This window comes from Tenrec ecaudatus, chromosome 8 (genome assembly GCF_050624435.1).
Source record: "Tenrec ecaudatus isolate mTenEca1 chromosome 8, mTenEca1.hap1, whole genome shotgun sequence".
NCBI classification, from domain to species: Eukaryota; Metazoa; Chordata; class Mammalia; order Afrosoricida; family Tenrecidae; genus Tenrec; species Tenrec ecaudatus.
This window is the reverse complement of record NC_134537.1, coordinates 49,624,177-49,645,603: the sequence shown is the minus strand read 5'-3', so window position 1 is coordinate 49,645,603 and position 21,427 is coordinate 49,624,177. Positions and strand designations below refer to the sequence as shown.

Sequence of the window (21,427 nt, the reverse complement as noted above, 5' to 3'; positions counted from 1 at the left end):
TCACTGTTCTCCTTCACTTTTTGTTTTCAAATTCTTGCTGACATTCCTTCCCGCTTCCGCTTAATTATTGACAGAATTAGGACATCTGTTCTAAACTAGACTGAGCAAAAAAAAAAAAAGAAGATAATCATCCCAAAGTCCAAGTTTCTTTGACAGAAGTTTGGGAAAATGGGCCCATGAAGTGCGTCCATCTGGGGAGAAATGCATCTCCTTCTAGCGTGAAGTCGGGGCAGCGGGAGGCAGCTGGACTCGTAGCCCATTGTCACTCTATTTTATTCTGAACAAATCCTTTAAAATACTCTCACTCTGTGGGGAAAATATAACAGGCTTCTCATTCATTTTGGACTTGCAGAAATAAATGTCCTTTGGGAAACACGTTTGCCCTTGCCAGTTCCTATCTTCTTGGCTTATTTCCTTTTCCCCAGTGTTGTAAATAGTCTGCAATGAATATATGAAGTATTGGAAATAATTAACGGACCTTTTTTCCCTGGCAAGTAAAGAAGTAAGAAAACTGACCACGTATATGCAACCACCTGCGTTCATCTAATGGGGCTGTTCCTGCAGAATGGCAGCAGGAAAACGTGGGCAGTTATCAAAACCCAAAGTCTCCTCTTGGAAGCATTTGGCAAAACCCAAGAAATAATACACCAATGCTTGAACTAATAGCATAATACCCTATAGGAAGACCAATGATCTTGTAAATAAAAATAGAGTAATACCAACGTAAATACTACTTGATCCCCAAATCTCTATTTTCTCATATTGACTTCGAAAAGCATATAAACAAACATCATCATCAACATTATTGATATTTAACTATGTTCCTGAAAGAGTTGACCCTCTATTCATGCTGAACTTAGAAACATGATAAAATATTGAAATAATAAAGATAAGTAAATTAAGGGAACATTATGAATACCATTTAGATATCATTGAAATGGTTCCAACCCATAGCGATCTCCTACACACAACCTAACGAGTACTGCTTGGCCTGTCCCTTCCTCTCAGTAGCCCCCCTGCTTGAGCCCATTGTTGCAGCCCCGGTGTCAATCCATTTTCACAAGGGTCTTCCTTAGGAGCACACTTGAATGACTAGCTTATGCATTCATAATTGACTGGTATAATCCTCACAATTGATCTGGGGCATTTGTTCCTTTAAAAATTGATTCAGATAGTTTTAAATTTTACAAATAAATAAATAAGCAACATATGTAGCAAATCTTAGGAATTTTAATATTTACATTCAATCACGTCTGTGTCATTTTCAGTTGCTACCTGAACATGAAAATGAAATGAAGCAGCAACCACAAGAACCATGTGAAGTCAATAGTTCACCATCAAAAGAAATGTCTTAGAAAGTGTAAATATCTGAAGGTCCAAGTGAGCAAAAAACAAACAAACAGTGGGGAGTGAGTGCAAAGCCTCCCCATCCCCCCATCACTAATCAACCACTTCCCCAGCATTAAGTGGGGAGAAGCTGAGTGGGAACCTGACTCTGAGGATACACCGGCCTCTGAGCCCTGGAACTGGGGAGAGCCCCAACTTGCTGATTGCACACTGGCCAGGTTGGGAAGACTTGGGTCTACAGTGAACTGGCCAGCATCTGGCGGGTTCTCAAGGGGTGTTTACATTGCGGCAGGGTTTCCTGAGAGTATACAGAGGATTGACCAACTCTGGGTGGGTATAAAATCAAGAGGGCAAGTAGTAGGAGTGATTACTGTCTCCTTTATGGGTGAGAGGTTTCCTTAGGGCTCAGAACTTACAGTACTAACTAGAAATTGGGCCCACCATGTACAGGCCCCACAGCAGCACATGGTTCTTTGAATGCTCTAATTAGTTGCTTCTCTCCTCTCAGCATATTGGTTTGATATACCATTGCTGGGTACCCCTGGAGACTTGTAAATCAACTTCAAGACCAGGACTTTGAAGGAACCTATATATAACTGTTTGCCGACTTTGACCCATATAGAGGCTAGGTTGGTGTGGAATCGCTTGGCCTCTCTTGACTACCCAGATACTGTAGCATGTGTGGGGATAATTCTGCATTCAGGTAAAACATAAACAAACAAAGAAACAAAAACTGATCAGACAATCGTCTCTGGAAGCAGAAGGCAAACTCTGCACACTTTCAGAAACAGGAGCAAACATCTCAAGCAATTCCACCACATACATATGTGGGGCTGGAGGGCCTCCTGGAGGAGGAGCGATCCATTGATCCTGCCAAGATAGAAATTACAGCAATGGTCCCCAGCTACTCTAAGTGACTGTGGGAGAAATGAAATGGAGATAGAAAGGATACCTGTGCCCAGAACTAAGATGTGCTTTGAATAAAACTGCCCACACAGTAATGAAAATTTAGATATAATATAACAAATTCAAACAGAAATACAAAAGACAAACATCAAAACAATAGAACTTAACATTTTGAAAGAGCAAAATGAGAGATGCAAGCTGAAATCAAGAATCAGTGATATTGGAGATGAATATTCTAGAACAAAATACAATTAGACTGGCTTACAAAAAAATGACAAAAAACCAACTAACCAACCAACCAACCAACCAACCAACCAAACAAACAAACAAAAAAGACCAATCCGGATGATAATCTGAGCACACCTTGGGCCAGCATCAAAAGGAACATCATATGCCTGATAAACGTCTCGGAATAGAAATAAGAAATAACAACTGAGGAAATATTCCATGAGATATTAAGGAAAAACTTCCGTAACATCATGTCAGAACATAAAATGCTTATGCAGGAAGTCCATGGAATGGACTCTAGAAGGAAATCACCCTGACATGTAACAATCAACACTATAAGATCAATGATGGGGCAACAATCCTGGCAGCTGTGAAAAAGAACAATTCCATACACAGTTCATGCAGTCAAGTACATTCTGATCTCGCCACTGAAACCATTTAGACAAGTCAACAATGGAAAGATATATTTAAAAACAGAAATTAAAAAAATTGCCAAGGAATAATCCTATATCCAGAAAAATTACCCCTTTAACATGAAGGAAAAATAAAAACATTTACCAACAAGGAAAAACCAAAGGAATTTGTAAGGATGCAACCATGTTTACAAAAAAATATTAACAGGAATTCCATGGACAGAAAATCTATAGCAATACATAGCAACCTAAAAAGTTGAAAAAATTAATTATTATGATGAAAACATTCAACTGGGACAATACTCAAAGTGCAATGGAACTAAATAAATTTTACAAATTATAATCATAGACTTCACAGATGGCAACACTGAAGCTACAGGCCGGGGAGAGGGGCCAGCCTGTCCTGCCCACATGGGAGCAAGCTAAGAAGGAAAGAGAGAGTGAGGGACTAGACTCCATTCTGGAGCGCCAAATCTGGAGGAGGACTTCCCTGCACAGAGAGGCTGAGATACGGAGAGGACTGTAGGGCCGCCAACAGCTCAAGACATGATGTCCCTTCACGGGAGCATAGCACCCCAGAGGACAATACTGGGGACACAGCACAGGAAGGGAGTCATGACCGACCCCCACACAGTGAGGTGAACCAAGAAGAAAATGTAAAGACCAGCAATGGGAGCAAAGTTTCGAATCCCCTGAAGAATTCTGAAAATAGACTTCAGAATCGGAGGGGCAGTGCCTGGAGTCATGCTTGACTGCTGAGGAGACAGTGACAAAGATTAGTGGACAGACCTGGAATTATGTATAGGGTTTTTTGTTTTGTTTTGATTGTGCTTTGTCTTCGTTGTTTTTGTTTGTCTATCTATGTAAGCTAGGCATGAGAAGCAAGGAGAAAATGACATGATCTATGGTTCTGGGGTGACCTGGGGGAGGCGGAGGCGGGGGAAGGGAGTGGCGAGCAAACAAGGGTCTGGACAGTGGAACAACGAGGGTCCCAGAATGGAAGGTGAGCAGCATACAGAGTTCCTGGAGAAACTGGAGCAGCTGTAATCTAGCCCAGAGGAATTCCTGAGAGGCATTCAAGGGATGAGCATGATAGTGGGGCAGGAGGAAGGCAAAAGTAAACAGAGGAAAGAACCAGGAAGCTAAACTATTTGTAGAGGTATAAACATAGATGTGTACATATGTAAATATATTAATACATAAAAATAGGGGTACTGGCTTATGCACATATTTTTATATGGCAATACACTGATGTAGTGGATGGACAATATACCCTTACTTAAGTATTGCCTCAACACAAGAATCCTTTGTTCTAATAATGTGGCACTGGGAGACCCCCACCTCCCTGAGGGGATTGCTGACAACAAACTGGGTGCATGAGCAAATGCGGTGAAGAAAGCAGACGGTGTCCGGCCATTAAAAGATATAGTGCCTGGAATATTAAAAGCTGAAGCCAAACAAGGAATCATCTATCAGAGAATCAACAAAGCCCACATGGAAGAAGCACACCAACCTGTGTGATCATGAGGTGTCGATGGGAATAGGTATCAGAAGTTCAAAAATAAACAATCTCATTGAGGAGGAGAGGGGCAAAAGTAGAGACCCAAAGCTCACTTGGCGATCATTGGACATTCTGCACAGAGGGGCTGCATGAAAGAGAAGATACATCCAGAGGGATCTTTAGCACCCAACACTCCTCTAGTTCTTTAATGCTTCCTCCCCTCGACCCCCACTACTATGACCTCAATTTTACCTCTCAAATCCTGCTATCCTGGTATGCATACACCAGTACAGATGAGAGCTTTCAATGTACAGAATTCAGGACACACAAACTCCATTAGAAACAGTAATGGGAGTAATGATTCCAGGAGAGTAGGGGAAAGGAAGTGGGGAGGAGAGAAGGAGGAACAGATAGCGATGATGGCAGATTAACCCCTTTCAAAAGGGGATGAATGTCAGGATAGTAGGTGAAGGGATAGAATCGGGGATGTAAGATAGGTATAAATAATAATAACAATAAAAATATATGAAGAGTTCACGGGTCGATGCTAGGGTAGGGGAGAGAGACAATAAAGAGGAGCTGATATCAAAGGGCGTAGGAAGAAAGATAATGTTTTAAAGGTGCTAACACCAACTTTTGTATATGTCCACTTGACATAATGGATGTATGGATGGTTATATGTAAGAACTCCCAACAAAATGATTTATTAATTTTAAAAAATCATAGACAAAATCCTGCTATAATGATACCAATAAACAAATAAATATGAGCCGAGGGGAAGAACACACAATAAGTGCTCAAATGGAGCAGCTATCAAAGCATTTACAATCTACAATAAGCTACAAAATAAAAACAACCTACAAAGAAAAAATGAACACTTAAACAAAACAAGATGAAAATCCTACAAACAAGACAAATGATAAGATAAAAAAACAGAGAGTAATAATAAGACAACCCTAAAACAATAGAATCACAACACACACACATGCAAAATTATCAAAACTAAAACCAGTAGCACCATTTAAAAAATGTAAACAAGGAACATTAACAAAATCATATTGATCAATAACACTGAAGGTAAATGGACTGCATTCATAAGTTGAAATACAAATATAACAGAATGGATGAAAAACATGAACTCTTAATATGTTGCTTATAAGAAACAGTCTTTAAATATAAAAATAAACAGACTCAAAATCAATGGATGGAAATATATAGCAAGATAATAGCAGTCAAAAGAAAGTTAAAGTAATAATATTAATCTAGATAAAATAGAAATCAACATTATTGACAAGGAGGGTCACCACATCATTCTTAAAACTTCAATTGAACAAGAAATCATAATCAATTATATGCACCATAATCAATATATATGGACCAAATGAAAGACCCTAAAATATATTAATATAAAATTTAAAATATGTTCATTTCTTATGGAAATGAAGAGATAATTAGATCAGAATAAGATGATACTAGGAGATTTCAATACATCACTCTTAACTAAAGATTGATCAACTAGAAAGAAAATTAACAAAGATACAAAAATATGAAATGACATAGCCAATCAGCTGGCTCTCATATACAGAAGAATTCACCCAACAAAAATTCATTTCACTTTCTTCTCTAGCACCATCAGAACCTTTTTTTTAAGAACAGACCATATTTTAGGTCATAAAGTTTTTAAACACTGATATATTACAAACCATCTATGCAAATCATATGCTGTAAAATTTAGAAATCAACCATTCTTCTTTTTTGGGGATCAACTCCAAATAACCAAATACATAGAAATTCAATAACACTTTGCTCAGAAATCTACTGATAATTGAAGAAGTAATGAACACAATAAAATATTCCTTGAAACAAATGAAATGAAATGCAACTATCAAAATCTTTGAGAGATGATAAAATCAGAGCAGTTTATGGTAATATCTGCACATATCAATAAGACAAAAAGAATAAAACAAACATCACAACATTTAACTACAACAACTGGAAAACTGCAGACAAACAAACGATCAGATACTGTGGGAAAGGATTAATAAAGATTAGAGTAGATGAATCATGAAAAATTTTAAAACTATACAAAAATCAATAAGAAGCTGATTCTTAGAAAAGATTAACAAAATTTATAAACCACTAGGAAACCTAACAAAAGAATGACAAAAAACAAATTATATGAATATCAAATGAAACAGATATTACTATAGAACCAAATGAGGTGAAATATAATTATATAGTAATATAAAAAAGAATTGCAGTCTAACAAATTCAAAAACATAGAAGAAATGTATCTCAACAAACCTGTAAGATGATAAGTAATAGATCTAAGTAGATTAAAAACAGAAAACAAAAAAACAAACAAAAAGCTCTACACCAAAAAGCTGGATACCAAATGGTCTCCCTGGGGAATTCTATTAAACATTTAGAGAAGAGTTAATGCCAATTTTATATAAACTATTCCACAATAAACAATTGGACAATATACTACCAAATTCATTTTATGAAGCAACTATAACTGATAACTACGCCAGGCAAAGAAAGACATCACCAGCCTTGAAAATTACAGACAAATATCTCTAATGAATATAGACACAAAGATTTTCCATAAAATTCTAGCCAACAGAATTCAACTGAACATCAAAAAAATAATACACCATGATCAAGTGGGATTCATAGAAAATATGCAAGAATGGTTTAATATTAGAATAACACAATGCAATTCATCACATAAACAAAACAAAATCAAGAAGAACCATATGATTATAGCAATTGATGCAGAAAATGACATTTGATAAAATTCATCATTAACTCCTGATAACAACACCCACAAAAAGAGGAATCGAAGAAAAGTTTCTCAACATAATAAAAATAACATTATGTAAAACCAATAGCCTGCATTTAACTGAATGGGGAGAGTGAAAAAAATGTATTATGTTCTTTAAGTTTGTCCCTATTTTTTGTCCCACGTACCTATACGCATCTAATTTTTTTTAATGAGAACTAAAGCACATTAAGTGGGCAAGAGACAGCCTTTTCAACAAATGGTGCCTGCAAACCTGGATCTCCACATGCAAAATAACAAAACAAGGCCCATACCTCACACCATGTACAAAACCAACCTCAGGATAGAAATAAGACATAAAAACAAATCACACAGCTATTAAGACCATCAATTTTAAGGCAGGGACAAACTTAAGGACTCTAATACAAGGCATAAACATACCACAAAACTTAATAAAAAATTGGTAAAGGTATTCCATAATAATTCATCAGATAAACGTCTAATCTACAAAATCTATAAGTGACAGCATCTTAATGAGAAAAATACAAAAAATACTCCCCCGGAAAAAAATTGGACAGTCTCTCTTAGAAGGGACACACAGATAAACAAGGATACAGTGTAGAACTAATGAAGCACATAAGTATCCTCTAATTCTTTAATATTCCCTCCTCTTACTATTATGGTTTTTATCTGTTTTATCTCATTAATTATGTTTGACTTGTGTATCTTCACTTGTATAATTAAGATCTTTCTATCCATGAAAGTCAAGACCGTTAACCCTTCAGAAACAGTAACGGGAGTAATGGTCCCCTGAGGGTGTGGGAAGAGAGGGGGAAGGAGGGGAATCTGATAGCACTTATATGACTGTGTCACCCCAGTCAGAGGGAGTGAAAAACAGCATTGTAGGTAAACATTGGATGGTGTAAGATATTGCAAAACTAAATCAATAAAAAAGAAGGGTTCCTGAGGGGTAGAGTGGGGGAGGGAGGGTGAAGAGGAGCTGATATCAAGGAGTTCAAGAAGAAAGAAAATGTTTTGAAACTAATTGTCGTAGCAATTGTGTTACGGTGCTTGATGTAAATGAACGATGGAATGTTATGATGTTTTTAAGAGCTCCCAATAAAATTATTTTTTTAAAGCACAAGATCTGAATGGGAAATTTATCAAAGATGACATATAGGTGGCTAACAACCATATGAAGATTTGTTTGTCATCACTAGCAATAAAAGAAACACAAATTAAACAGCAATGAGATATTACCCCACACCAACACTTTTGGGAAAAATCACTAAAACAGAAAATAACAAATGCTGTAGAGGCTATGGAGAGAGGAACATTTTACAATGCTGGTGGGAATTGTACAGCTATTATGGAAATCAGTATGGCATTTCTTTCAACAAATGCAAATCCAAATACCTTATGATTCTCTACTAAATGTATACCCAAAAGAAATTAAGACTATAACACATTGTGGTAATTAGGGAACTTCATGTCAAGTTGAGACTGTATCAAAGTGTAGGAGTGAAGCTGAGCCTGTTGATCAGGTCACAACCAGATGGTGACTCCTTGCGGGCATGACCTTCTCCTAAGGAGGGTCCTGGGAACCTGTCCCCATTTCTCTGCATTCACTGTCCTGCTGGCTGACCCTGAGTGCCGCCAGAGCCCTGCCATCGCCATTGGAGTCTCATGACTCTGCACTCACCAACCTGTGACATTCCTGCCTCCTGCATCCCTGGTTGGGACTGTGTGAGTCTGAAGAGGGACTTATGGACTAGTACTGCACTTAGGGAATTGAGTTGGACGTGGATGGGATGTTTTCTTGATATGCAAATATTTTCTTGATATAACACACTCTCTTAAGCATATATGAGTGTCTCTAGTCAAGCCAGCCTAACACACACTAACAGACACATGTACACCTATGGTGGTTGCAGCAACTTCCACAATAGAAAAAGCATGGAAACAACCCAAACCCTGAACTTTAGAGGGATGGATAAATAAGCTCTGGTATAGTTATACTATGGAGTTTTATGCATCTATTAAAAACAGTGAGAAGACTCAACACTACAATTTATGGGCATAACTAGAGAACATTATGCTTAGCAAACTTAGTCACTCTTACAAAGATAAGCATTTATCACTGTTGTTATAAGAAAAAAATAAAGAAGAAATGAGGTGTATACACCAAATAGACAAGACTTTGGCGACCAAGAACGGAGGTGGGTACAGGGAAAGGGAAGAAATAAGAAGTGGATCCACACCCAACCCCCCAAAAAGGGATGGTTTAACAAGGAAAACTTTTTAAAAAATTAAGTAATTATTGTTTAATGGGAAAACAAAAGAAAAATATATCTCATTGGGACCTTTAGGAAAGCTTGATTTAAAGAAAGAAAATACAAAGATTAAACTAAGGAAAACAAGGAAGGTTTTTACCAGAAATGGCAGAGATTGTGTCAGGAAAGGCTGATTCTTGGGAGGCCCACAAGTTGGTAAACTATGAAAGCATGAGCAGAAGGTGACAAAATCGACTCAAAGGCAGTGAACGTTTGCTTTTAGAACTGCTGCATGTCCAACTATGTTTAGCAAAGCGTATACTAGGGAAATAGGAGAGAAAGAAAGTTTGGCTTAAAAAGAAGCTACACTGATACCTCGGTGGTCCAAAGTTTCCAAGCTTGAATTTTCCACGGCTGGAGTAGTAAAGTACAAAAAACATTTGCTCCCCGTTTGTAACTTTGTACGACAACCGAACCAAAATTCCAACTTGGAAAAAGAATGATTCATGTGTTGCATCTTGCAGCGGACACCAAGTGGTCGGGTGGCGCGTCAGGCTAAGTTGTGCACTGGCACAGAGGGGATGCCGTGCTTGCGTCAGGGCGCCACGGCGTTCATCATGTCCTTTCCTTTCCTTTGCTTTTTGGCACTTTATTTGCATAAAATATCATAACCTTGGTTCCAAAGAAAGGTAGGGCTGGCAACAGTGACACTAAGAGGAAAACTGGGAGAACCACGATAGAAAGAAAGAAAAAAATAAATAAATAAATAAAGAAAGAAAGAAAGAAAGAAAGAAAGAAAGAAAGAAAGAAAGAAAGAAGAAAGAAAGACAGAAAGAAAGGCCAAATTTGAATTACCAGTAGGTCGCCGCTTATCCAATTTGGCTGCTGAGTGCAACATGGCTATGCTGTCATTATCAACATTCTTGGGGGGAACATGTGATTAAAAATGGCCAATGGAGCAAAAGGTGTGAAATCATTAACCATGAAATAAAGAACGCAGACCATCAAAGAACTGTCCATTTTGATAAACCACAAACAACTCACTGGCTATAGCGCATCTGAGGCAGTGATAGGCGAGAAGCCTAACAGTGTCTGCAATGAATTTATAGGTGCCATTTGGGGGCCTCAAAATCAATTATTTGGTGTTCCATTATTTCTTATGGGAATAAATAGGTTTGCATCTCAAACTTTGGGGTATTTGAACATGAATTTGAAAAGAACTGAATTCAAAAACCGAAGTATCATGATATCTTAAATAACGAAAACCTTGCTGTAACAGCCAAGGGAGAAGGAGAGTTATAGAAAATATATTACTGATGTGAGTCCATGGGCAGCACAAACTTGTTCTTCCACCTCGGTGCCTTGAAAGGCCCAGTCAGAAGACAGACCGAAGTCCCGTGTCAGGAGGTAAATGCCATTTTGGTAGGCGAGATTTTAGAATGGTTATTTCTTCTGACTTGTTCAGACTGAGTTGAATCTGATGAGGCAGCTCCACCCCCACCCACTCACCCCACATCAAATGCCCAGACTGTGGAGAGCCTGGTGCTTTCCGCTGAGGGGAGGAGGGAGGGTGTCATATGCGCTCTCAGTTACAGCAGCGATTCCCACGCATAGTTGTAAAGTTTGCTCCGGTCGGTCAGCGCACTGAGTGCTATCAGGTGAATAAGTTGCTAACAAAAACAGGTTAGTCAAATTAGGAAATGCAGGCGGCAGTAAATGTGTTAATGGGTTATTGTTTTGCTTCTTGAATAAAGAACCCATGGGAAGTCTTGTAGGTAAATGACTTGTTCCCACACCTGCACACATGATGTGGATGTTGACATGGAGTAAGAGATCCGGGGCACCCTGTAAGTTGCATTTAATTTGATTACATAAACTTGCTCTTACAAGGAAACTTGGAAAATTATCACTTTAAATTTCACCAAATACAAATAAGAAATAAAAGCAAATACGGAGATAGATTTACAGATTTGATTTAAAATCTTTTTCTTGATCTATGATAGCTAGGTAGCATTTGTTTGCCAGTTTGTCCTGCTGGGGTGGCTTTTTGTAGAGGCGGTGCCGGTAGGTGTGGCTCTGCTTTTTCAAATTCCGGTAGGGTCACCCCAAGTAAATAGGTCTCAGCGCCTCGACACTAAGAAGGACTAGGAAGAAAGACCTAGTTAGTTACTTCTGAAAAGAAATTGGCCAGTGAACATAACGTGAATCGCGGTGGAACGGTCGGATCGAGGCCTGCAAGATGGAGGACCCAGGTTAGAAAGCACTCCAAAATGGATGATGCACGAGCTCTCTCTTCAGGACAGAGTTGAGCTTCATGACAGGAACAGAGGAAAGCTTTCCAGCCCTTCATTTGTTTATATGTTACTATTCAAAACGGCTGAAAGCATCCTTTAATCATTTTAATGTTGAATATGCAAATATAAGGAACAGCGATATTAAGGGCTGAAGGCAAACGTTTTGAGAATGATGATGGCAACGAATGTACACATGTGCTTGACACAATGGATGGATGTATGGATTGTGATAAGAATTGTACAAGCCCTAAATAAAATGATTTAAAAAAATTATTAAGACCCAATGGCTTTGGCTTATATGGGTTTTATATACTGGAAATTAAAAATATATTTTACAACATTAAAAATGACAGTAAGTGCATAATGTTAATATAAACTTTAAAAAATAAAAATTATGTACTTTAAAATCTAAACAAAATGAATTGGGACATTTAATATCAATTCCCGTCAACATGAAGGAGGTGTGATGGACAGATTTTGGTACTTTTGAATATGACCTACTACGCTAGGAAGGACAAACAGAGAGAAATGCATGTGACATTCATCAACACAGGGAACCTTTCAAAATCTTTCCTGAAGTACAGTGCTTTCAGCGATAAGATAATATTCATGCACTTGCAGGGAAGACAGATTAATACAATAATTATTCAGATCAGCGCAGCAATCACTAGTGCCACATTTAAAAATGAAACAGTTTTAGCAACTTCTATCTGAAATTGATCAAATATGCAATCGAGATGCACTTGATAATTGGTGGTTGGAATGAAAATGCTGGAAGGAAGTATGGCCAGTTAGAAAATACGGCCACAAGGAAAGAAACTGCAGCATCGATGGGATGTTAGGATTTTGGAAGACTAAAGATTCACTCATTGCAAATAGTTTTATATTCAATGACATAAATGACACATAGACCTCACTGAGTGGAATACATAGGAATCAAATTAACCAAATGAATAAAATAAAGTACGTAAAACATAACATCACCAACCCAAATAAGGCCAGGGACAACACGCTGAAGAAAATTAAAACAAGTCCACAAGAGACAAAGACTTGATACATCCCACTAGAATTCTGAGGTCATCTCAGTTTGATACTTTGAATACCTGTGACCGAAGGCTACAGGAATTGTGAGGAAATAGCAAGGATATTTTGCACAGGTCACTAGAAACACAGGAAAGCACAGGTCACTAGAAACACAGGAAAGCACAGGTCACTAGAAACACAGGAAAGCACAGGTCACTAGAAACACAGGAAAGTACAGGTCACTAGAAACACAGGAAAGTACAGGTCATTAGAAACACAGGAAAGCACAGGTCACTAGAAACACAGGACAGAATGAAAAGACCAAGTTGGTTTCAGAAGAGACTCTGAAACTTGCTTTTAAACATCGAGTATTTAAAGAAAATAGAAGAACTAGTAAAGGAGCTCAAGAGGTATTTTCAAGTGCAAGTAAACCCATGGCTTTCCAAGGTTACGACCTTTGGAAGCAGATCATCAGTCTGCTTTCTGAGACCTCTCTGGGTGAGTTCAAACTTCCAACCTGTGTATATTAATTGTGTTTACACCAAGTGGTGAGAGTGGCAATAGCGGGAGGGTGGAGGGAGAGTGGGGTAGAATGGGGAACTGATAACAAGGGGTAACCTCCTCCCTGGGGAGATGGACAACAGAAAAATGGGTGAAGGGAGATGTCAGACAGTGTAAGATATGGAAAAATAATAATTTATAAATTATCAAGGGTTCATGAGGGAGAGGGGAGTGGGGAGGAAGGGGGAAACATGAGAAGCTGATGTCATGGGCCTAAGTGGAGAGTGGATGTTTTGAGAATGATGAGGGTAACGAATGTACAAAGATACATGACACAATTGATGTATCTATGGATTGTGATAAAAGTTGGAAAAGCAAAAAAAAAAAAGGTGTAAAAGTTCCCAATACCAATAAAATGATTAAAACAATACTATTGGAAAAAACATTCTAAAATTTTTCTTGGAAGAAAATAGATGAATGGCCACAAGGCATTTAATCGACTCACAGATTTATCAAATTAGCAGCCCCTTATTCTAAAGTGGGGTTTCTCAACGTCTTATGCAATATTGAGCCTTATAATTCTATGTTGTGGGGAGCTGGGGTGCGCATGACAGCTCATTCATGAGGTGTCCAAACAGACTCCAAGAGTGACCGTGAACAATGTCCCTGGCTGGAAACCTCACCAGTGAGAATAAACAGTATTATTTTGTCAATGTTTACTAATCACTTCAGTAATCATTTCATAGAATAGAGTATCCAAGAGATTTAACACAGAGCGCTCCAGAAATACGTACATAAAAACAAATGACAACGACGAGGAAACTTGGTATGAGCCCTCGGTTATTTACTGTTGATTTATTCACAAGGCAAAATCGGCTAATGCTGACGCAGTTCATTGAAATTACTTTGAAGACGTAAACAAAGGGGCTTAACATAACTACAGATGTTATAGTGAATGGGATAAAACAGTATTTATCACACCAACACATTTCCATTGCATTCATTCTTTAATTAGCAATGCGAGTAAATATTTTAACATAATTTATCACAAAATTCTAACTTTATGTTTGGAAAATATTTTCCTAACACTTATGTAGTTTAGTGAAAACTCAGGTCTTTTAATGATGCTAATGGAATAGGTATCATACTTCATACATAGAATTACTAATTTTTATCGAATAAAACTGAAATCAATTTCAGATTCCCATTAGTGGAAGTAGCAAATTCAATAAACTTCACTGGAATTATTATTATAATTATTATATTGAGAGTAATAATGTATTAATCCAATGATGGCTATTGTTGCTTTTCTTATTGCCCTGAATCCTTTCTGTGAGCAGGATGAGGGAGACAAGCTTACTGTGCTGTGCTCTTCTAGATGACCCACCATGAATATCCATTCTTCATACCCAGCAGGGTACATGGTGTGGTTTTCAGGGCCTACGGTCCAGAGTATGGCCTACCAGCTCCTTCACAGGGAAACATATTGCCCAGTGCCCCGGAGGAAATGCAGACTTGTGTCCTACAGTGCACATGCCAGGATCAAACGTAGTGATCTAGTTGCGTAGGCCCCTCATCACCACAACGTCTCTGTGCACCCCCACCCCCACTAGGTGATATCACCCACTTTGGGCAAAAACACTCTAGAGCTTGTAGAAATCTTGGGGCCCTGGACTAAAAGAAAGACGTAATACATGAAAGCACAAATTACACATATTCATCACAATAAAGCACAATCTCCACACTGAGTAGGGTTACATTCTCTGAATGAGATGTAATTCAAAAGCCTTATCAAGTAGGTGACATATATTTATTGGGTGGCATCTTACCTTGGTCATACTGTCAAAACAGGTGAATCCCAAAGCGAAATCCACTGTGAAACACAGCATCTCTCCTTGCCAGCTGCACATATATGTTTTGGACTAGAAAAAAAGTATCAATTTTGAGAAACCATTCTATAATAATGCTATTTGCTGCTAATTCAGCATTTTTAATATTTTCCTTTTATGACTAAAACATCTCTTAGAAATAATATAAATAGCAGGTATTGAAACAGGAACATAAAAACAAACAAACCCAGGAACATCAGTGCCACATGAAACTTTCATCAACACTTTGTTTAGAGATAATTCTTTCCTGTGTGTTGTATGCACGATAATATTTTCACATTATCAAATGTTAGATAATATTTATAGGCAACACTCTAACTAAAAACAAGTGAACACAACAAATAGTTAGCATCTCTTTGTCTTTCAAAATAACGTGAAAATCATTTTCAGTGTGCTGACTCATTAAAATAGAATCTTTTGAATAAACTAGTTATTTTACTTTTGAGCCTGTGACAGATCTCAGGATAAAATGTCCTGCGGATGCAGGGAGGCGGTGATGCTCCAGTGTTACCGAGACATAGCCCGTGGGACGCACTCTGCAGAGGGTATCATGTGAAGCACCATCAAAGCGACCCAGGATAACAATGGCACTGGCAGAGTTACAGACACGACTTGAATCCGTGCTGAGGTCAAGTATTTCTTACTGGTTCCACGACAGGAATTTCTTCCCTGGCTTTTGATTATTGTGGGTGGTCTTTTCCGTTTTACACATCATTAGGATTTTCGTCTGTGTACTGTTATGTTTTCGCCCTGAGCACCTTAGTGAGATTTTGGTTTTTTAGTTGTTTTCTGTTGGGTCTCCCAGCTGTGAAGCACAGGAGGCGTGGATGCATAATGATACTAACTGATACAGGGGAGATGGGAACACAGGGTTGAGGGGGAAGATAGGGAGGGAAAGGAGATTTGGAGAGTAACTAATGAAGCTGGGAGGGGGGGAGCCCTAGAACGGATCATGATTGCACACATCATCTTAAAGGTGATTTAACCATGGGAGAGGGGATGCTCTCAAATTGAGCTGTGGCTGATTGCACAATTCTCTGTGATATGAGTGAATGACTGAACTATGGAATAATACGATATATAAGTTACTGACCAATAAACCCCTGAAAAAAACAACAATTTAAAAAGTGAGTATGCTGATGCAACAAGAACATGGTGCTAGTATTCCATACATCGTGTGGAGCCTTTGGTTTGGCTGAGATTGCTACCTATTACTGAGGAGAAGTCATGTAGCTGCAATAGCTATCTACTTCAAGATTACCAGGTCGCTGTGGCAAGAGGCCTTAAGTATTTCTTGTCACTTAAGTACTTCTTATCACTTCGAGTCACTATTTGTAAAAACACCAAAAAGCAGCATTTTTTTTGCTTTGCATCTTTTCACAGTACTCTAAATAAAATATATAAGTGAGAACACTAATATCATGGTGGTAAAATTATTTCTAAAAATCATCTATTAAACTAAATTTTCTCATGTAGTATGGAATCTGAAGGCATCAATTTAAATAAAGAAATAAACCATAATTTTTTAACACAATATGAGCTGACAGCAGCAATATTACGTGCTGGCTGATTAATGGACAGCATCTCTCTGAATCTACACAGTGCTCTTACTTTGTGGACAAGGGACTGGTGGTTTGTACATATATAACAACTTGTTCACATGAGATGTAGTCAATTAACATAGCCCTTCTCACTATAATTCCTTATGCAAAGTATAATAATTTTGGAATCCATGCCGGTGGCTATAATCTCACCTCACGTGGAGTGCTGTGTTATCCTGATGGGCAGGATTCAGGTGGGTTTAAGTCCTGACATTGTTTTCTTGGAGGTATATGCTGCTGAAATACAAAAATCAGACCTCCATCCCAGCCATTCCTCAGTGTATAAGAGCATCTCAGACACAGAGAAGTTCTAGGACTATCAGAAGAAGAGCCCATTGCACACGTCTCTGAAATGGCAAGAGCTGAAATGGGAGACTCCAGGGACTGTGGCCTAAAGTCTAAGGGACAGAACAAAGGAGCCAGGCTGAGACCAAAGGCTGGACCAGGGACACCAGGAGCATAGAAGAGGAGAGGCCCGGAATCATGGGATTATGATGCAGAGTCATGGGCAGAGTGCCTGGTCCCTAGCCAATGGGCCCTGTAGGGAAGGGGCTGGCGAATAGAGACGTGGCTGCTGCCTCCAGAGAGGTGGTGCTGTGGACCACTGGCTGTATCTTTGTGTTTTCTGATCCTGGCTGGCCATCACCTGCTAAGAGTCCTTAATGACTCCCACTCTGCCTTAATCATGAGCATTGTCTCTGAATTCTGTGTGGACATTAAAACAAGTGATCAAACCCAGCAGAGTAGAGTATTGTGAGAAGGAAGGTTGGTGGCAGAATGGGTAAAGAAGTATGGAGAATGGAGCTATGTCTGGCCTCTACTGCCTGGCAAGAGGAAAGTCAGAGGATGTCAGATGCCCTCCGAGTCATTTGGGACATCATGCATCTAACCGATGGCAAAGACTGGAGGACTTTGGTTCTGAAGGACGGTGTCATGGGATTGAGAAAAAGAGAGGTGCGAGCAGAATTTTTGATGCAATAAATAAATGTGTAATTGTTTAGCACGGACTAGTAAATAAGCACAAGTACACGCATGCTTGCCTTGCTAATTGGGAAATCCAGCACTGTCCGTAATTCCTAGAGTTGTTATCCACATGCCATACTAGCCTCTTAGACAGCAAAGGAAAGTAGCCCACTAAACCACTCTATTCAGTTTCAAACCTCTCCTCATTCACTGTCTTTTCTCAGAACCCATCTCCTCCATCATTGTGCAATCTCATGTTTTGTATGAGCATCCAGGGGATGCTCTGTCTGCAGCCTTCAAATGGCAAGTGTCCATTTGAACGATCAACTTTTAGTGTGTAGGGGATAAGGGTTGCAAAATGGTTTTCAACCAACAATTGGAACAAACAAAACAAGAGTTGCTCATCTTTGAGACAATTTTTGTCCTGACCATGGTTCAGAGTACAAAAATTATTGTGATTGGCACAATGAGTGAAACATTCTTGGTGGAAACTTATATTTTAATGGTATTGGAAAGACCACAAAAGTAATTTCTAATCCATTCACCACCATAACCCTGTCCTCAGCTGCACCCAAAATAATTTTTTGCACACTTTAAGTTTGGAAATGCCTTAATTTTTGGAGTGTCAATCTAGTGATTATAAAATATTAAATAAAAGTATTATGAAGATAAGTTCAATATTTACTAGATTAAATAACGCATTACCAGATGTATGGAAATTATAGACATCATTTATGTCCCTTGCTAGCAGTTCTTACATACATTCACACATACATATTATAGTTATAGTTTAGTACTTATATCCATCTAGCTTTGGCCTTATACTTGGGGAACAAGAAAAAAATTATACAGAAATTTTATACTGCATATTATGCATTTGAATAATCTTGAAAGGGACTTAGCATAGATAGAAATGAAGAGAAAAAGCTTCAGTTTAAGGTACCTCTGGCTATATAAAATCCTATGTTCTGAATTGAATCTGTCAATAGATTTCCACACCCATGGAGTATCTATTTGCAATTTTAGAATCCAGGCAAATATATATTTAAAATTATTAGTTTCCCTTTTACAGCTGTACATGTTACCATATATTACAAAAATCTGAAAGTGGAGTCATATTGCAGCAGTTTATAAGCGCATATTTTTCAAATTAGTGAGCCCCTAAAGCATAGTTATTGTTAAACTCCCCTTACACTTACTCTCTGTTCCCCACTGCTGCCTTTGGGAGCACTCGGACAGGCAAATGTATCCTAATTTCTTTGGGACATGTTTCCCTTCAGTCTGCTTCACCTCTTGTAGATTGTCTCTGGAGTTTCTGTTTATATATATTGGGTAATCCATGTATCCCCCAAAGTGCCCTGCTAGATCATTCAAGAAATTATGACTTTAGTAATTGAAAAATTATTTGTATCTTTCCAAATGTTTTCCAAACTTGTATTTGTCTTACGTATAGGAGAAAATGCTCATTCAGCTAACATGGGGTAATTGTTTGGAAATTGCCTAAGACACTGAGGCTATAGGAGTTATTTACTGGAATACTAAAAATTAACATTGATATATGATAGTCAGGCTACTTAATGGTTTGTGAAGATGGCTTATCTTATTTATCTCTTTACTCTTAGCACATTGCACAATGACCCACAGGAAAATATTCACTAGTTGTCCACAGCTGTAGGTACACAATAAATCTTTTAAAATACATGTATGGGGCTCAGGAAAAATATTTTTAGTATCTATTTTTATAATTAGAATGTGTTGTGTTTTTGCAGATGTTGTCAGAACGTTTTATGTGAAGGGATATTGCTAGTAAAATCTTAAGATTGCAATGCCTTTGAAGCTCAGTTTTTGGAACAAAACAATCCAGGAGCCCTAGTAAAGAACGATCACTTTTTAAGGAAACTGTCAAAAGACTGAAGCTCATAACCACCTAGAGAATTAAAAAATAAAACTAAAAACAAAGCACAGATGCCAACAACATTTTTTTCTTTTCTATGTTCTGAACACTGAGAGCAAAGACGAGACAGCTCTAGCACTTAAGCATAATGTTATACTTGAAGAAATGACATATGGAAATAACTCTGTTTGATTTGTCCGGATAAAATAACTCTGTTTGATTTGTCCGGATAACTCTGTTTGATTTGTCCGGATAACTCTGTTTGATTTGTCCGGATTTGTCCGGATAAAAGAGAGATCCTCATCACCTTTCATTAGTGTGTCACGCTGTGCATGTTGCTGGAATGCTGGAAGAGAAATCTAATGTGCAAAATGACCTTAACATTATAGACAATAAAACAACATAAAAATCATCCAGTAAATGTGAGATAATGGTTAGTATATATGTAGCTGCCTTAGCTCAATTTTAGGTCCCAATAAACTCAAATCCATGTTTCATATGGGAAAGCAGATGTCAAATCTCTATCCTGTTTTAAGCCCCTGGGATAGTGCACGAATGTAATGTGTTCACAAATCAAATTGGTTTCAGAGTAAACACATGTATTGGTTTTTACCATATGCCTGGCATTGTAACGGCAAATGTGTTACCACAGTGAACTAAACTGAAAAGATGCCTAGTTTCCGGGACCTGATGGTCTACTTAGGGAGACAAACTTTGGAAAGCTTGATCAATATCTACAAATGAGTGCTATGCAGGAGATTCCATGGGACTGTTAACTGCAAGGTTAACTGCAAGGTGAGGAGTGTGAATCCATCACCTTCAGAAGGAAGGTGAAGCTGTATAATCCAACAAAGACTTCCAGTCTTGGAAACCCTGGGGGGCGGTTCTAGTCTGCCCTACATGTCTGGTATAAGCTAGAACTGACTTGAAGGCAGTCAGGCTGGGTATGAAGAAGATATGTAAGAGGGTATACAACATGCATTAGGGAAACAACACAATCTGGGAGCCAAAAGCATCTTTGGCAAAACTTAAAAATGGAGGAGAAAAATTTTTTTATAGAAGAGAGCAACTTGAGAGGTCCCCATCACCTTGTATTAGTGTATCCTGCTGTACACGTTGCTATGGTGCTGGGAGCTAGCTCCACAGGATTTCAAATACAAGTATGGCTATCCTTGGCTTTTCTGACTAACAAACAAAGTAGGAAGAAAGGCCTAATCTTCTAGAAACTCAGCCAATGAAATCATGATCGATTACACAGGGCACTGCCTTATGCAGTGCTGAAAGATGAGCGTCCTAGTGGGAAAGTGCAGAACGTACAGCAGCCACCACCATGCATTGCAACAATCACGCAAAGCTACGGGGATGGGTAACACTTGTTTCTGACACACAGGAGCGCACCATGAGCTTCCAACGCAATGGCAACTAACAAGGAAGAGATACTATCTGGGTGGGAGGGGTGTGGCTACAGGGAGAAACAGAGAATTAGTTATAATAATTGTATTAAAAGCCAATGCAAAGGAACATTTTGGTTGTAAATTTTTGACCATCTTTTAAATTAAAAAAAAATACTTGGAATAGAATAGATTGGAGAGAGGAAAGTGTAAATTAAAATAGTTAAAAATATGTATGATAGTATCCTTTAAAATCACCCAGTACTGTGAAGAGGTAACCTGCCATCTTGTCCGAAATTCAGGCAGCTTCTTAGTGGAGATTAGAACTCAGATATTTTACCCCTGAGTTACTTGTGCTCTTTATTTATTCTTGGAAGGCCTAGCTCGGCCCCGACTGTACGGGGACAGAGATTGTTGC

The 21,427-nt window shown here is 38.4% G+C and overlaps 1 protein-coding gene across 1 annotated transcript in view; it reads right to left on the bottom strand.

Annotated features, from left to right (window-relative positions):
• SNTG2 (syntrophin gamma 2) overlaps positions 1-21,427 on the bottom strand; it is a 553,256-nt gene that overhangs the window by 52,078 nt on the left and 479,751 nt on the right. Inside the window, exon 15 of the mRNA XM_075555664.1 lies at positions 15,101-15,193. Within this exon, the coding sequence (XP_075411779.1) occupies positions 15,101-15,193 (93 nt within the window). The remainder of the gene's footprint in view (positions 1-15,100; positions 15,194-21,427) is intronic.